Source organism: Salvia splendens, chromosome 10, assembly GCF_004379255.2.
Source record: "Salvia splendens isolate huo1 chromosome 10, SspV2, whole genome shotgun sequence".
NCBI lineage: Eukaryota > Viridiplantae > Streptophyta > Magnoliopsida > Lamiales > Lamiaceae > Salvia > Salvia splendens.
The window spans coordinates 20266809-20286622 of record NC_056041.1 but is presented as its reverse complement, the minus strand read 5'-3'; the positions used below and the strand labels follow the sequence as shown (position 1 = coordinate 20286622).

Here is a 19814-nt window from a genome sequence, read left to right as displayed (position 1 = left end):
CTCGAATAATATTGAAATCCAAAATAGATTTGTGCGTAATAGAGTGTTTAATATTAATAGGTCGGGAAAATCTAAGGAAATACTGAAAAATACCTAAAGGCCATGTTTGGTTGACGGAAAAGTAAAGTTGACAAGGAAAATGATTCCTAAGAAAATGAATCCTCAGAATGTGATTCATAATAACTTTATTTTCCTGTGTTTGGAAAATATCATGATTTTAAATTTTATATTTGATTTAAACACCAAACTAAATATATACTCTACTTATTTTTTATTTTGTAAAGAAGAATTAGTAATATAAAATTTTTAGTAATTTATTAATTACAAATGATAATGATTATATTTAAAGATATTATAAATAATAAATATGATTATTATAATTATAATTAATATTCCCTCCGTCCCCAAATAATATGCACTTTGGGGACGGCACGGGATTTAATGTCAAATTGGTAAAGTAAGAGAGATGTAGAGAGAAAAAGTAATTAAAGTATTGTTAGTGGATAATGAGTCTAATTTTATTAGAGAGAAAAGACTTTCCAAAATTAGAAAGTGCATATTCTTATGGGACGGAGGGAGTAGTTAAATAAATTTTATAATTTGAAATTTCACCACGACTTTATTGATTAATTATTAATTTATAAATAATATAATAATTCATATTATATAATTATATTTAAATTATTTAATAATTATTAATTATCTTTATGATAATAACAAATATATAAAGATTATAATAATATAGTTATAATTATGATAACTTTAATTATAATTATTTATTATATTGAAGTTAAGTATGATTTGTAATTTTAATACATTGTAAATAATAATAATAATAAAACTAAGTTTATATTGCATTAAATATGTAAAAATCCTAAAACTGAAAAAAAGAATACTTAAGAAAAGTTAGGTTTCAGAATCCTGCAAAGTTGTACTAACTCTCCTTGTTCTCGGGATTCTGATTACTTTCCCAGTTTAATTAAAAACCAAACAAACACATGAATTTAAAATTTAAGGAATTAGATTACTTTCCCATACAAAATCCTAACAACCAAGTATGACCAATGGGAGTTGATGATCAGATTCATCAAAATTCTTGCAAAATTTAGCAAATGACTAAGTTTGCAATAAATTAAAAAGATTGGATGATATCGAAATGTTCTAAAGTTTAAAATTAATTTGCAACAATGTTGTTAGGTTGGAGTCCATTTTAAAAATATTCTTAGGAGGTGCTCAATTAGTCTAATATGGCAGGTTTTTGGTCCAATTCTGCCCAATTTCAGCTGTTCAATTTCTTTGATTTGTATATGACGGGCCGAAGAAATGGGGGGTCGGCCCACACTATTCATCGGATATACTCCAAACAGATGTGTGTTTTACAAATCTGAGCCCATTAAATTTGAGACAAGAGACAAGTGGATATCAAAAAGATAAATTTGCCCTCGTCAAAATTTGAACCCCCCGAAGTGTGAATTGCAGCTCTCATTTTTATGAGAGGTACTTTTGTCAGTTCATCTAATTCTCAATATCTGAATTGGAACAAAACTCACCAAAATCATTTACACTAAATAGTATATTTAATTTCATCGATGGTGGGCCAGCCCTCACCAAATATGGATTTTAATTACGATATAATACATTACTGATTAACTGAACAAGTCCTTACTTAAGATGATATTCAATACTTACAATGTGTCAAGCTGAAATGGCGATTTATGACTTATTGCTCAATTTAATTCCCCACATGGCTGGATTCTAATTTTAAAGTGAAAAAACAAAAAAGTCTAAAGTGGAGTGAGGTCTAAGTAGATACAATCCACATTTCATTACCTTTTTAAATTTATTTTTTATTATATTTTTTTAAAATTTATTTTTTATTATATTTTTTAAAATGATATGAAGTTAAATAATGATGAATTTTTAAAGAAGTAGGAGTAGTACTTTCAACATTTTTTTTTAATGTTGAAAGGGATTTTAGTTGAAAGTTGACTTGATAAGACTATAGTATTTCCTTTTATTTTTGTAAGGGAAGTCTGTATAAAATATAAGACCAAACATGTCTTTTATTGGCTGCCGATGACGAATCGCATGACATCTTGGGCTTGGGCACGCAGATACGTGAGATTTACGTTCAACTAAATTTCTAAAATAAAATAATTATAAGATGAAAAACGGATTGTTACGATATAGACGTAATATTTCCAAATTCTCTTCGCAATAAAATAAGCTAATTTTGGCTTAATCCTAGTTTCGGATATTAACATTAAATAATGGAGTATTATTCCTTTAGTTCCAAATACATGTCATACTTGAGTAACAACACGAGATTTGTGTCTTAAAAACACAATATTAATATACCAGATAATATTCTAAAATAAAATGTGATATTTTTTATGGGACAAACTACAAAAATTTGTGACTTTATCTTGGGATGAAGGAAGAAGTATCAACTTTACTTCTTTACAAAATGTTACTCCACTTGCTATGGTTTTCATTAGTTGTTCCATTTTGTACTATTGTAAATTTTTAAAAGTTATTTGATTTTGTTAAGAAAGGTGAAAGGAAAAAAGTTAGCAGATTGTTATTATATCTTACTCATATAATTAGTTTTATAATAATTGAATGGAATGATCTAGTAGAATATAAGATTCATTTACCAAATATAGCAAAAGTAAAGTAAAATAATTATGGGGATTAGACGAAGATGGTAAAATAAAACAATAATGGAGACTAGAGGGAATATATGAGTGCTACTTTATCATTTCGGTTTTATTCTATCTCAATTCGATTAACTAAATAATACCCCATTGTCCGTCATTAAGTGACAAACTTTGACTCGGCATAAATTTTAAGAAATGTAATAGAAAGTGAGTTGTAAAATTAGTGGAACGTGGGTCATATATATATATATATATATATGATTGTATTCAAATCCTTTTCACCTATTTAATCCAATCTCCTTCTTAATCTCCACCGTGTATTTAAGCTGATCCAATGGCCTAAATAAGTGGGTTTATTCAATTAATTTAATGATTAAAAAAAATGAAAAGGGCTTAATTGGTAATCACTGTCCAACAATTGATTTACGGTTATTCTCTCATGAATATCTTCCTTAATTTACTCCTTCAATATCTTCACGGTTCATTCTCCCATGCCACACGCTCCAGACGTTAATTTCTCCATTCTCCCTCGCTGCAATTGATTTTTTTCGCCTCCGGCACTCTTTGCAATTATCGGTTCTCCATTCACGTTTCATCATTGTTACTATCGTTTGTTGTCGGCGTTGTAGAGATCGGTGTTCTCTCAATAAACGGCGTCTCAACACGATTTCATTCTCCCCTCTTTCACAAATCCTTCCGTGATAATTTATCCCGTATAGTTATAGACCACTCCACGATAGAGACTAAGCTTAAACCGACGCACGATGGCTTCGTCAAGGACCTCGATAGCGTCGATTTCTCCCAGAAGATTTCTGTTGTTTTCTTCGTCGCAGCGGTCATAATCTGCACAGTTGCGGGTGCGATTGCTACTGCAAACGCCAATCCCAGGTGGGTATGGGCGGCTGTGGCTGGGGTCGCGACGGCTGCCGAAAAGGGGATGTTGCCGGATAATCTCCATGTACTCGTCAATGTATATTTTGTATAATATAATGCGTAGTTTAGTTTCTGTAATGCATTATTTGTGATATGTAATGAACATTTATCCTGACCCGTTTAATTTAAGTTGTGTCGTGTGTCGTTGTTTGGCGCACGTTTCTTGTTTTCCCCAAGGGTTAAACAAGCCTACGGGCTAAGGTGTAGTATGTTCATAGTCTAAAAAACGTTGTCCAAATACACGAGCTGCAGTAATTTGTCTGGGGTTGCACATTCATAGGGCTTAGGAATTTTTTTTAAAACTGATATGCATAATGTACATTTTGTATAGTATAATGCGTAGTTTAGTTTCTGTAATGCATTATTTGTGCTATGTAATGAACATTTATATTGACGCGTTTTGTCACACCTCAACCCCTCTGACGTATACTCTTATAATAAATAAATCTTGTATCATAAAAGCAATCAATACACGTGTCTAATTCATAGAACACTCATATTATACAAGTTCAAACCAACACTTATCCGATACATATTTCAAAATATCCTGTAAAGTAGTGGATCCCTCTCACCACTCTATATACTATACATTTATCTACATGCAAAATGATGAGGAGGAGAAGGTTGCCAAAATGCGTCAGCCGCCGAACCTGATAACATGTGGAGTTCCTATGACCCATGTCAGTCAAAACTTTACTGTTATCTTATTCCTGAAAAAATTAGTGGTTTATATGAGCCACAACTCAGTATATATAAATCTCCACCTTTAATCTCATCTTCATGGTAAGTACTTAGTATATATTTGGGTATATACCACCTTTAATCTCACATGATACAAACATCAAGCATATTCTTTTATCAATACATATAATCAGAAACAATATATAACATAATTTAAAAACAAACCATTTCATATTCATATGCATATGCCACTCTATTCAGTTTATTATTTTGTAACAGTCAAGCCTGGTATCTGCCCGGGATTCCTCTATGATTGACCCATAGGTCCCATTATGATTTGACCCGAAGGTCCCACTGTGATTTGACCCGAAGGTCCCAATATGTTTGACCCGAAGGTCCCAATATGTTTTGACCCGAAGGTCTCAATATGATCCACTGTGATTTCAGATCCAGGGCAAAACCGTCACAGATCCTCTTTAATCCAATGGTTCACATAATCGGTATCATAAACATATCCTTTGCACCAATAACATATCCATATCATATTCCATCAAATTATCCAATATATCTAAACAAACATGTCCATTTCAGCAATCAAATATTCATATCAATTTCACACCATATAATCCAATAATTCACTCCAATTCAACATATAACAATCAACCACATAACACATGTAAAACTAAAAGTGTGATTTATACACACCTGATGGCGACAATAATCAGACCCTTAACTCTGCCTCCTGATCTACCTACCGCCCTCAATCATATCTAGTCGTGAATTTAGTACTTCTCTTTTTCTCATTCTTCTTTCTTCAGCTAAATCACTTAAACCCCGAACTCTTTCTCTTCGTATAATCACTTTGAGTTTATCTCTCCCTTTCTGTAATATTACAGTGCATCTCCTCTATTTTTATAAACTAAGATGTCGGTCTAACTTACTTAAATATATCATGCTAAAACAATACATGTGTGGCTCAGCTCCAATTACAAAATACATATATATATATATAGCAAACATTTATATATATTCATAAATTGGGTGTTTCGATCAATACAAGATATTTAAACAATTAAAATTATGACAAGTGTTATAACATGCATGCAATTGTATGGATTTAATTTGTACACGTATAGAATATGTGTTAAACATGTGATCCTTCATTTTCTTTAGTAAAAGTTACGTGTGTACACATGCACACATATTTAAAGTTAATTATTTAATATTTAAAGTACTCATACGCATATACTTTATATGCATAACATATAATTATGCAAATAACATTATAAATATGTAAAATTATGCATGTTTCGGGTTAGAGATGTCACACGTTTAGTTTAAGTTGTGTCGTGTTCTGATGTTTGGCGAACGTTTCTTGTTTTCCCTAAGGGTTTAATAAGCCTAGGGGTTAGGGTGTAGTATGTTCTAAGTCTAAAAACCGTTGTCCAAATACACGAACTGGAGTAATTGGTCTGGGATTGCACATGCATAACGCGTAGGTATATTTTAAAACATATATACATAATGTACATATTGTGTAGTATAATGCGTAGTTTAGTTTCTGTAATGCATTATTTGTGGTATTTAATGAACATTTATCCGTACCCGTTTAATTTAAGTTGTGCCGTGTGTCGTTGTTTGGCGAACGTTTCTTGTTTTCCCTAAGGGTTTGACAAGCCTAGGGGCTAGGGTGTAGTATGTTCTAAGTCTAAAAAACGTTGTCTAAATACACGAGCTGGAGTAATTCGTCTGGGATTGCACATGCATAATGCGTAGGTATATTTTAAAACATATATACATAATGTACATATTGTGTAGTATAATGCGTAGTTTAGTTTCTGTAATGCATTATTTGTGCCATGTAATGAACATTTATCCGTACCCGTTTAATTTAAGTTGTGCCGTGTATCGTTGTTTGGCGAATGTTTCTTGTTTTCCCTAAGGGTTTAACAAGCCTAGGGGCTAGGGTGTATTATGTTCTAAGTCTAAAAAACGTTGTCCAAATACACGAGCTGCAGTAATTCGTCTGGGGTTGCACATGCATAGCGCGTATGCATTTTTTAAAACAGATATACATAATGTACATATTATGTAGTGTAATGCTTAGTTTTAATTTCTGTAATGCATTATTTGTGATATGTAATGAATATTTATCATGCCCCGTTTCATTTAAGGTGTGCCGTGTTTCGATGTTTGGCGCACGTTTCTTGTTTTCCCTAAGGGTTTAACAAGGCTAGGGGCTAGGGTCTAGTATGTACAATAGCAACCACGTAATGCATAAAACAAGATAAATAATGCATTCAAATAGACAAATAATGTATAGAATCACTCAAGTAATGAACATACAACTATTGCATTCATTCTTAGACTCTTGTACAACAGCAATATAATGATGCATAAAACATGATAAATAATGCATAGACATAGCTAAATAATGTACAAATCTTACATTCACTCATGTACAAGTTCCGTGACGGTTTCCTTCTGCCGTGGAGTAAAACTCTTTATACAATTCAGAAACTCGGTAGGGGTTCATCGACAATACAGATGGTCGACGTTCCTACCCCTTGGTTTCCTATCCTACGTCTCTTTCGGAGCTTTACTATTCCCGGCCTCTAATACTCACTCCCGGAATTTCTGGGCAATTCCTACTGGCAGTATATCATCGACCACCTCGTCGATGTTCAATATTAGCTGCTTTGATGCTGTACAACATACAGAATAATAACGTACAATTAGTTACATAATGTACAAGCTGAATAAAATAATGTGGACAGTTATACTGCATTCACTTATACACTCTAGTACAGAAGCATCAAAATAATGCCTAAAAACTGATACGTAATTCATTTTAATAATCAAATAATGTTCAGAATAAATCAACAAATGCACCATGAATATTGCAATCACCCATTGTCCCATGTCCAACAACAGTCACATAAAGCATAAACCATGATAAATAATGCACTAAAATAACTAAATAATGTACAGATCCGGTCAAGTAATGAACATACAAATATTCCATTCACTCTTTGACTCATGTACAACAGCAGTCACATGATGCATAAAACAGGATAAATAATGCATTCAAATAGCCAAATAATGAACAGAATCACTCAAGTAATGAACATATAAAAATACATCGGCCAACTTATCTCTGAATTTTTTGGCCAGCACAAATGGAATAATGTCGTCGACTGCGCCGTCTATCTCGACTCTAAGCTGCTTCTCTGATATGGATCAAACAACACAACACATCAGAAAGTTATCACTAAATCAAAAGACAATATGATATGAGCTGTAGAAGGATTAACACATATATCACAACAAATAATGCGTCAGTCAGAACAAATAATGAATAAAACTTTACCCATAATGCGTTAGACAAAGCAAATAATGTGCTTAATATACTCTTAATATTTACCTAAATCGGCTGTACAATGACATGACAGATACTAATAATACCATTTCATAATGCATAATATACTTCACATAATGTAAACTTCATAGAACATAATGCATTGTCTAAACCCAAAAATGCATATGTATTACACACAAAGACTATTAACCCATATAAAAAAATACCACTCAATGTACCATAAACTCCAACATATGCATAATTACAGATTCATACTGCACTTCCCACCCAAATAATAATCATATTGAATCTTGACTGAGCTGCATAACCAACATAGGCACTGCCCGTATTAATGCATAATATAGTCAGCATAATGCAAAAAACTAGGCACATAATGCACAGTCTAAAATTAATAATGCACATACATAATTTTTCCATGCTTTTAAACCCAAAAACAATGCTTTTAAACCCAAAACAATAAAAACACCCCGTCGGAAACAGAGAAAAGTCACAACAAACAATAAAAACCCGTCGCATACCAGAATCCATGCTTTTAAACCCAAAACAATAAAAACCTGTCTGAATTTCATAAGGCGCGACATATTGGAAGTTCCAATTTATAGTTTTCGTGTCTACAAAACATTACAGCGAAGTCAGGAACCTGGTCGCCGGTTGGGGTTCGGTGTAAGCAACGGTGGAGGGTGGTGCCGTACTCTTGGACGATTGATGTCGATTGTTTCGCCGCCTAACGATGTTGCAGAGCGGCGGACAGATCTAGGGTTTAGAGAGTGGAGAGAGTGGAGAGTGATTATACAACCTTTAATGAGAGAGAATGAAGAGAAGGAAGTTTCAAATCCCAACAATTTCGCAATTACCAAATTCTGGCGATTCATTTTTTGCTGGATGACAATAATACCCTTATAATGAACATGGAATTACTAATTCACCCTCATAATGCACGAAATAAACCAAATAATGAACTACGGAATGCTAATCTAAGATTTAAATCCGGATCGTTCATCTTCAAGATCCAACGATCCAAATCAGAAAGGAACTTAAATCTAAGGGGAGAAATTAGAAAAGGAGTTTAACACTACCCTATATATATATATATATATATATATATATACATATATAAAAGGGGAGTTTTGGGGGTATTTATGGAAATTTCATTTTATATTAAAATTATAATCTAATTGAAATTACTTTTTGTTATTTGTTCATAACCGGCTGGTGTATGTCAATCATTGTAAAATTTCATTTATGTGTATTTAATAAAATTATACCCCATTTTATATGAGATGACACTACATATTCCCTAATAATATTTTAATTTCATTTAATCATTGTAAACGTTTTTTCTAGCAATCAATGGAATGAATGAGTTCTTCGAAAGAGCATATTATAATAGAATTGTGAAACATTTATTTCGATATGATAATGGGATAACTAATAGTCACAAGAATACCAAAAGCTATCAGATTTTGTTTAAATGTCAATGTATTCAACTGCGGTGGCTATTTGGTGTTCGCCTTGCTCTTGTGATTGTGTTTCCAACACCACCTTCACGTCTTTGTCAACTGACAATTGGAGAGTTTCTATTCACCTTCTACATGCAGTGGATGTGTATGGAATTAGATTGTTGTGGCTGGTCAAAAGTTATTTCTTGATGTAGAATTTAGTTTATGTTCCTTTTGTTTTGCATCATTAATGTAGATGGCGTAGGAATGAGCTGATGAAAGTCCACAAACAAAAGAGGAAAGGCGAGCATGCTCAAAAGTATGAACCAGGTAAGATACTTCTTATATATGAATTGAAGATTATAACCAGAAATTGGATTTGGAAATTGAACTAAGCATAAACCCAAAGAGTCATTACTCTTACACCAACACCATTAAATAACATGCACATTGCACGCCTAATGTTTATGAATTGTGGAACATTAACTTTTAGTTTTTATCTTTAAATACATGTTCTTTCAATGCTATTCATTTTTACATTTTTTTTGGACATTGTTGGGGTCTGAGGAAATTACAGGAAGGGTATCAACATGAGCCTCCCGGACCTTATCGACGCGGAAGACACATCGATGCAGATGGTGATCGACTATTTCATGTATGTGGCAGCGATGGAGCCATAGATCTAAGGGTTTTTTTTGTGTTATTGCATGTAATTTCACCATTAGGGTAATCATATTCGAGCTGTCTATAGTTGCTCGGTTAGTTGGTTGATGAGTATCTGTATTTTGTGCATTGTAGAGGCATTACAAATTTAAGATTTGAATATGTATCTTTTATGGAGTGTCTCGATAAAAAATAAGGTACAAAGATAATGGAAGAAGGAAGAAGGAAGGTTTATGCTTTTTCGGTATTCGAATTAGTAGTATGATTAGTCGAAGTCTTTAAATTCTTTAAATGATTAGATTTATTCTTTTAGTTAATTGGGTACTGAACTATTTGGCTAATTAAGTATTTTTTATTGCATTGCAATCAGTACTAATTTATATAAGCACCATTTTGGTTAATTAAAATAACATTAATTATTTTACTCGTATGTACTATATGTTTGTTAGTTTAAGTGTTTTTTTATTGCGTTGCAATCCGTACTAATTTATATGACCACCATTTTGGTTAATTTAAATCACAGTAATTATATTTTAATCCCTGTTATTTGAAAATATCTTAATTCGTGCATAGCACGGGTGTGATACTAGTATAAAATAAAATGTGAGTGAGAATGAGTGAGTGAAATGTGAGATTCATTATAAAAAGTAAATGAGATAAGTATTAGTGGACAAAAAAAATTAAATAAGTAACGGCGGACGGAGGAAGTACCACATATAATAAGTGTCAAAAAGAAAATGGGAGTAATACGGTATTATTCTAAATACTCCATTGTCCCTAAAAAATTGTCACTTATTTCCATTTTCGTGTGCCTCTATGAATTTATCACCTTTCACTTTTACTATTTTTGGTAGTGGACATCACACTCTACTAACTCATTATCCCTTACATTTTATATAAACTAATACTTCCTCCACCCCACTGAAGATGACCCGCTTACCTTTTTTATTTGTCTCGATTAAAATGAATGAAAAATAAAAACATTTTTATCTCTATTTTATCATCTTTCTATCTTATTTTATTCTCTTTACTTAAAATATTACAATTTTTCAATTGTAGAAATCTTTGTCACTCAAGAAGAGATATTCTTTCTTGAGATACAGGAAATTAAAACTCTATCCATTCTGAATTATCTTGATGGTATTATATTTTTATTCTTGATTTATGTTTAGTTTTCTCTCATTAATATACTAGTAGTATTTAAAAGGATGTTAATGTATTCGTATTTGATAATAGTATAAAGAGATATTCTTTCTTGAGATATGGGGAATTAAAACTCTATCCATTCTGAATTATCTATCCTTGTTTTGTATCCTTGTAGATGTTGTTCAAGTGTTACTATTCATTATCATATCATTATGTATTTATGATTAAGTTGTGAAATTATTTTAATTAAAGGGGATGACTATAATTCAATATCATATGACTATACATCTAAAATAAAGCTGTGAGATTCAAAATCTTATAAACAAAACATAATACAATTTTTAATTATGAGGAGTATAATATTACCTACTGAACATGCCCCTATAGTATAAGGATATCACGTAGGCTCCAAATATTATAGAGTGGTTCATTTTATCTATAAATTCAAATAAATAAATAAAATGACAAATTGAGCTTTATTTTTTTAAAGTAAAAAATTTAAAATAATAATAATAAATTTTAATATCATAGAATTAAGCTAACTGCATTAACCGAGCATGGTACTAATGAGCGGTGTGATAGAAATCCACATGGTTCCACTATAAAACCATTTAGTGACGAGGGAGAGGTCCATAGACTTTTATGATATAATAGATTCACTTTTCACTTTACATTAAATATAAAATAATTATATTTTAATTTTTAGTTATCGCGAGTGCTCCATAGCATATCATTTTTTATTTATTTATACAAATGTACTACTATAAAGTTTATAGTGAGATCTCATAATCATTAATTATTTATTATTTAGTACTCTCTCCTTTCTTAAAAATAAAAACTATTTTTCTTTTTTATCCATTTTTTAATAATAGGAATTTTCTGTTTAAGGAATCTTTTTTTCCTAATAAGATGAGATCGATCCATTTTTCACCAACACACTTTTATTTTCATCTATTTCTCACTTTATCAATTTTACATTAAAATCCGCTAATTTCAAAAGTTTATATTTTTAGAGAATGAATAAAGTATACATAAATAGGACTCACGTTACACTAACTTTTCCAACTCATTTTTTTATTACTACTACATTTTTTAAACTTATTTTTTTATTACTATTACATTTTTTTAACTTATTTTTTATTACTACTACATTTTTAAACCCCCCCCAAAAAAAAATCATATATTATTAAATTATTAAAGACAGAAGGACTACAAATTTCAAATTATTCCATTAAAAGATTAAGAAAAAGGAAACTATAGCATTATTTGACATACCAAATTAACGTGGAGAAGCCTAACGACTATCTTTGGCTTCTCCTATTCATAAAAATAGTCCTATCTCTTATATTTATTTTCATACCAAAAATGGCAAATTATTTCCATTTTATTATCCATATTTATTTTCTCTTTTATATTTTATCCATGTTTTTCTTTTCTCTTTTATTTTAACCATTTTATAATTGGTTTGTACAGATAAATTAAATCCCTAGAGAATCCAGAATGCTGAAGTGACGTTCACACCCACGTAGTATCAAAAATCAAATTTGTATTCTTTATCTCTCCCTTTCTGCATAAAAAGGCACACAGCAATGGCAATTGCATCAATTCACAATTCAATAAAAATATGTCAGCATGTTGCCGCTGCCTGCACTCCCCTCGCCACATTCCAATGCGCATCTCCTCCACCAGCCTTTTGCAACTCAATCAACATCGCAAGTTCCGGCCAAGGAGGCACGCAGGCGCAGTCGAGGTCATGCTCAGGCCGAGGCGCCTCGTCATCGAATCGGCAGCGTCGGGAGGAGAGAAAGAGGATGAGCCGAGGAAGAAGGGGAATCCGCCGCCTCAGTGCTGCGCGCTCGATCGAGACGCCTTGGAGGCTGACTCCGGAGGCGCTGATCGGAGGACGGAGGTGGTGATTGCGACGGTCGCGACGGTGGTTCTCGGTGTGGCGAATCGCGTGCTTTACAAGCTCGCGTTAGTTCCTCTCAAGCATTACCCCTTCTTTCTCGCTCAGCTCGCCACTTTCGGGTAAAAAATACTAAATCATTAATGTTTTAAATTCCAAACAAGTTTTCGTTTCCGAAATTGATCGTTGAGTCCGCATTCAATTTCAGTTCAGTTCAAAATTAAATGCTAGTATCAGAATTCGTTTTTACATGTTTTTTCGCAGAATCTGATTTCTAATTTTAAAATGTAGTAGTATTTCAATTCAGTTACTAAATTAAATAGCGTGAGAATAAGGAAAGAAATTATGGTGATGGAACGCGTGAGAGGTGACAAACGAAACCGCGGTGGCCGCCGGCGAAATTGAAGGTCGAAAAAACTGACAACACATGTGAGGGTATGCTTGTCTTTTTGCCACTCCCGAGATTTGGAATCAAGCCAAAAAAAGAAGATAATTCTTGGTTGAACGCGAGGACGGAGTGTGGCGACTGTCGAGTGCTATGAATGATTATTAGTCCCACCACCAAGAGAGGGAGAGGTTGTGGGCGTGCCCGCTGTCTTTTCTTAATTGGATTAAATTAATGAGCGTCGCTATGATTAGGCCTATGGACATGTGGTTTATCAGTGTTTCTATTTCATTTACAACGCGATCCAACAATCCTTCAATTCTTATGTTATAATAATAGTAGGTATTTCCTTTCTTGTTTGAGGGTAAAGTTCAGGTCTTTCTGCTTTAGCAAAAGGCTAAGGCTGGGCTTCGTGCACTTTTATATGAAAGGGACATGAGAGTTTGCCTATATGAGGATGGTGCTAAATAGGGGTCCCCTTTGAAGCAGGACCATTGGTGGTGAGTCGGATTTGGAGTTGTGTAACCCCACATAGGACAGCTACATAGATTCCCTTGCATTTTCTCTTCTCCATGTGCTTCATATTTTCTTAATTGTCAGCCCCCTATATTTCTATGGCATGTGGTTCCTGAAAAGGATGCTTGCTCTTTCCATTCTCCGAATGTCAAAGTAACTTGAATGTCACAATCTAACTAGTTAGAATAATTTTGGTTACAGCATTCTATGCTTTGGTTGATTTGTCTACATACTACTTGTCAAGAATGGCATATAAGCTACCCATCTAATTGGCCTAGAAAAATTCTATAATTAGTGGCGGACTTCCCACGCTGACAAGTGATAAGATTTTTGCTTGAAGAACTAATGCACATTTTACTTTTTTTGACTAATGCTATATACTGGTAGTATTTTCAATTTATGAATATAGAAGCACAAGCCAGAGGCTGTTGTTGTTTTAAGCATTTCATTCTGATATGGAATTAACTGGAAACAATTGTATTTTGCTGATTGGCGAAACGACTTTTGCGTGTGGGATAATTTATTTAATGTTGGCTTTATAGAAATAAGATACCTGTACAGAATCTGGATAAATAATTAATGGATGAATGCTAGAAGTCTACTCATGGTTTTTCTTTCCTTCTACTGATATTTCTCACACTTCTGGCTAATGTAAATTGTTGTTTTACTAATTGTGATCCATTCACATGTTCCAGGTATGTAATCGTATACTTCTCAATCTTGTATCTCCGGTATCAAGCTGGCAAGGTTACTGATGAAATGCTATCATTGCCGAAATCACCGTTAATTGTTATTGGCCTGTTAGAGGCTCTAGCAGCAGCATCTGGGATGGCATCAGGAGGTAATTCATTTATAAGGATTTTAGGCATCCTATATCCTTATTCTGGAGTCATTGTGATGTAGTGATCCCTTCAATGGTTTAAGTCCATTATTGGTAGCGTAATGCAGTTTTGTTTGTCTGTTGCCAGCTTTGTAACTGGAAGTAATCTGGGGTTACCCCATTGCATTGATCTCTGCTGCCTATATGCCTCAGAATATGCATAATAGGGAGTTTAAACTTCATCACCAACCCATATGCATAATAGTATGTAAATGGGTTAGCATGAAAACTGATTGCTTGCCTTGAGCCATTTGTGGTTTATATTCAACTGTTACAATCATATGCTTAGTTTATGAGGTGGATAGTTTTCTCCTTTTCTTTTAATTGATGGATGAAAGTCTTCCTATTGTGTTCTCGTATAAAAATTTTCACTTTAAATTTTGCTAATAGTTTCAAGTTGAATTTGTCCTGATTCAGTGCATACTAATGGTTTTTCCTTATTGAAACAGCTGTTCTTCCTGGGGCAGCGATTCCCATATTGTCACAGGTAACTCTCTAAACTGATTATTCATTTTTCTGTTGGCATCGAGTAAATAGGTTGCAGTGAGAACTGAAACAACTGATGTAGTAAATATTCTGTAGTCTTCATGGCTGATAACATGTTGAATGGTCTCTCAGATCAATGAAACTGTCTTTGCTTTCATATTAATATTCTCGAAGTAGACTTATATTCTTATCTTAAACTAGCCACAGCGATTTTACTCTTATTTGTAGCCGAGTCTCGATTTAGGTCTAGGAAATAGTAGGCACTTGACAGATAAACTGTTTGGTATCAATGCATGTGTTTGTTGTGTGTGTGGATGTTTATGCTGTACATTTGATATTCTCTCTCTCTCTCCCCCCATTCCTGGTGCTTGCTTGAGGTGGGGGAAGGGAGTGTTGAGATTTGTTTGACACAACTTTCAGGGCAATGTCGAATGGCATGTTAATTTTGTTTATCTGTAATCTTTGCAGAGTTTTCTTGTCTGGCAACTTGGGCTTTCGTATATATTTCTTAGAAGGAAATATAGATTCAACCAATTGTTCGGTTGCTTTCTGGTAGCAGCTGGAGTAGTAGTAACTGTTGCAAGGTAATTATTTTTTTTCTGTCAGACTACCGACAGTATATATGACTTACAAATGTAGGCAAGTAACCTCTGAAAGCTCTTGGAGACTTCATTACAAATCTTAGAAGCCCATAATCCAGACTATTTAATACCCTCTGAAGTATTATGAACCTTGATATGATGGGACATTTAAACGGAAGTATCAAATTGTATGTTAGATGTAAATAAACTACAAAAAGGTAGTACTACTTACTTATCAACCTGTGTAATGCATGTTAGATAGTATATATATAGAGCTTATATAAATATTTTGTAGTAAGAATTAGTTTGTGATGGAAGTCTTCCCAATGCCTTGCAAGAGGAAGGCTTTCGCTTGTCTCTTTCATCGTTCTTTCAGTTATTTATCAAGTAGTTTCCGATTCGTGCATAATCTCTTTGTTATTTCATTAAACGTGTGTTGTGTGTGAATCGACCCTTTTTCCCTCCAAATCACACGTGGAATTAATTACAACCGTCTGACTATTGATTTCTACACACCATCGATTATATTTTGTCACTATTTGCATTTGCAGCGGGTCAGGTCCTGGATCACTCACGACAAGTGGGTTATTTTGGAGTAGTTTAATGATTATTTCGTTCTTCTTACAAGCTGCTGATACAGTCTTGAAGGTAATTTAGCTTTCCTTTTGGACAATAAGCTTGTCCTATTTTAATGCTCTATGTAATTTATCTTACTCAAGATATTCCCTTTTTTTGCAGGAAATAATATTTCTGGATGCTGCCAAAAGATTAAAGGTACACATGTCAGTGTGTGCACCTAATACAAATTTGTAAATAACTAGACAGCGATGTTACGACTTAGTTAGTAGATGAATGCAAATACTAAAGGCTTTATTCAGGTTGTCTCCAGTAGTTTGCTGGACTTCTAAGTTCATGTAAATCAGAAAAACTAACCAGTTAACATGCTCTTCAGTTAAAAAGCATTTTCAAAAAATCTGATATCTGATTTTAATTGATTCAAATATTCAATTGAATGATACCTATCTGACATTTGTTGCCCGGATGGCAGGGAGGTTCGATGGATCTATTTGTTGTAAACTCTTATGGATCTGCTTACCAGGTCAACTTTTAAGTGTTATAGACTTAGAACCATCTAAAGTTGTGGATACATATACTTTAATTTTACCACAAGCCTGACACTTTCAAGTGCGTGAACAGGCTGTTTTTATCTGCCTCCTCCTCCCGTTCTTGTCAAACCTATGGGGCATTCCGTTTAGTCAACTGCCAAGTTATCTAAAAGATGGTTCTGCCTGCTTTTTGAACACCGGTACCATGTTAAATCGTAAGTCATGGTCTTCTCATGATTAGATCTTAAAGATTTATGCCTGAGCCATACCTATGTGTGCTTGTTTGTGTGAATCGGTATATTTTGTTTTGGCGGTTCTTAAACGTTAAAACTTTTTCCGATGACAGGATGTAACGGTGCACCTTTACTCCCGCTGCTATTTGTCATTGTCAACATGGGTTTCAACATTTCCTTGTTGCATCTGCTCAAGATCTCCTCCGCTGTGGTATCTTGTCTCGCGTCAACAGTTTCAGGTTGGTTGATTATTCGAACTTGTTTATTTTATGGATAACTTGTGCTGAAATAACACTTTAAAACTGGTTTTCTTTCTTTTGATGGCATCTTATACTCTTCTGCAATTTGTGTTGTTAGTGCCAATATCGGTGTATATGTTTACATTGCCGCTTCCATATCTTGGGGTCGCCTCCTCCCTTCCCCCGGGCTTTGTAAAGGGCGCTATAGTCCTTGTCGCGGGTCTGCTAGTTTATCTCTGGAGACCTGCACCAAATTCGTCGAGCAGCCCTTCTCTTGTGAACTAGGAAATAAGCTAGAGATGCCTGCACATATACTACATACTAGCGCATTGATTTGATCAAGAGCGAGGAGATTAAGCGGTGGTGCATCAACGACGAGAGCCGCATAAGGTGGCTTTGCTAATCAAGTCATTTTGGTGGTGCTAACTGCGGATGGTGATTCATGCAAATACCATGACTCGTAAGAGTATTGGCACGAGGGAGCTGGATGGTATAATTGTGATTTATGTTGTATTACAAATTTTGAATGTTCTGTAATTTATAATTATATGCGTAGTGACAATAGTGAAGAAGAAATGAATTATGACCTGACAAGATATTTCATAGCTTCGTTGACAAATAATTTCCTATAAATAATACTCCCTCCGTCTTAAAAAAGAATAGACTAGTTTAATCAATTTAGGGCGTCTATAAAATCAGACCAAATTTAAATATAGAAAGTTTTTAACAAATAATAATGCTATATGTCATTTATAATATGGATATTATAATTTACTAACACTTCTAGTGTCTTTTCTTCCTTCCTCTCTTATTTTTTTCCTTCTTAATTGTAAATTAAAATCTGTGTTATTTAAGTTTGTCTATTTTTTTTGGGACGGGGGAAGTATAAATGAAAATTTAATATTTTGTAATCTGACATTAGTTTTCAAAAATTTGGGCAATAATACTATTTGACTATACCAATGGAATTGAAATACTCGGATCCCAATGACATATTTTAGAGTACTCTTTCATGTTAAATTATCATCTAGCTCATCATGATTAATATCGATTGTCAAAATTTAATCTCAAATTTCATTCATCTTAGGACATCTTTAATCATTTACGCCAAATTCAAGCCTATTTTTGAGTATACGATACATCAAAAAGTAGTTTACTCCAACCATTTACACCATATTTAAATTTTACGCCATTTTGATTTTTGAGTATTCGTCTTATAAAAATTTTGTAGTAAACCATATTTGCTGTTATTCTATTGAAAAATCTAAAATTGAATTTGAGTTTAATGTATAATTTGAAAAATTGTCTAAACCAAAAATGACTTTTAGCGTATGATTGGAGATGATCTTATATCTACAAATAAAAAAACCTGAAAATGTTAGCACAATGTATATGTAAATCGACACATAAAGGTATATGTATGTTGTCTATTAAAATTGACATAAATTTCAAACAAATACTATAGTATCTTATTCCTATTTTCAAAAGAATTTCATGATGGAGTATATAATTATTGCAATGATTATGTAAGGTTCTCTCATGACTTTCTTGCGCATGCAATGAATTCAACAGAGATCCAAAAATTTCAGATTGAAGGTATATAAACAATTACACTAATTTGGATATTTAAAATTTAGTTTATCTTTTTTACTTTTATTATTTCAATTTTTTTCAATGACTCACAACATTTTATATACAAAATGGATTGTTTTTAGTGTTTTTACATTGGAAATTTTTCACTATTTGAAATGGAGGTTCTTAGATATGTACTCATATGCATAAAGAATTTATTTTAGTTAAGAAACAAATTCATCATATTTTTTATATAATCTAAAATAATGGATATTGTTAGTTTGTATTTTGCTGTGCGTTAATGTCATTTTTTAGATATTGAAATCATGAGTTATATTTTTAGGGGTTGGGTTGTTGATTTATTTCGGCATTGAATTGTTTAAATTTTTATCCGAATAAAATTCTAACTAAAATTAAATAAAAAAACCGTTTTTTCGATTTCTACTCTCACCTGTCGGTTCCAGTTCGATTAGTGTAGGAACCAAAATCTTATTAAGCCCGGTTTCGATTTCGGTTTCGGTTTGTACTAAAAATTCAAAACTAGTTAACAAAATTTTCAGTCCTATTAGAACCGGAATGAGCTAAGAGCATCTCCAGTGGGCGGATGTCCCACTCGGACATCCCGAAAACACCTCCCGCCACGTCACTAGGACTTCCCATCCCACTGCCACGTCACTAGGACATCCCCTTCACAATCCGCCCTTCCCATCGCCCTTCCCATTAGGACTTCCCGCAATAAAAAAATTACAAATTCACAAATAAAACAATTTACGTTTACGGAAATAAAATTTCAACACGATTATGAACGGGAAAATTAAAAAAATTAAAAAAAATTTAAAAAACGGACGTCCGACCCACGCCACAATGGCGGACGTCCGCCCGCCCGTCGCGCCGACGTCCGAGGACACCCGACGTCCTCACGGGACGTCCGTATCCGACCTCCCCTGCCATAATGGCGGACGTCCCGATCGCCCGTCGCGCACGTCCGGCCGGACGTCCGCCATTGGAG

At 33.4% G+C, this 19814-nt stretch overlaps 1 protein-coding gene across 2 annotated transcripts; it reads left to right on the top strand.

The window, feature by feature from the left end:
- Positions 1–12479: 12479 nt before the first annotated feature.
- Positions 12480–17838, top strand: LOC121751409 (protein CLT3, chloroplastic-like). 2 transcript variants are annotated; one of them, XM_042146146.1, is made up of 10 exons: positions 12480–12929; positions 14404–14549; positions 15038–15075; positions 15543–15658; positions 16207–16303; positions 16394–16429; positions 16704–16754; positions 16853–16976; positions 17108–17233; positions 17352–17838. In XM_042146146.1, exons 1-10 carry the CDS (start codon positions 12526–12528, stop codon positions 17516–17518), a joined length of 1305 nt encoding a protein of 434 aa, XP_042002080.1. In that variant the 5' UTR covers positions 12480–12525; the 3' UTR covers positions 17519–17838. The 2 variants fall into 2 exon arrangements, with proteins under 2 accessions (XP_042002080.1, XP_042002081.1); XM_042146147.1 differs by lacking the exon at positions 12480–12929 and adding an exon at positions 13953–14315.
- Positions 17839–19814: the final 1976 nt, after the last annotated feature.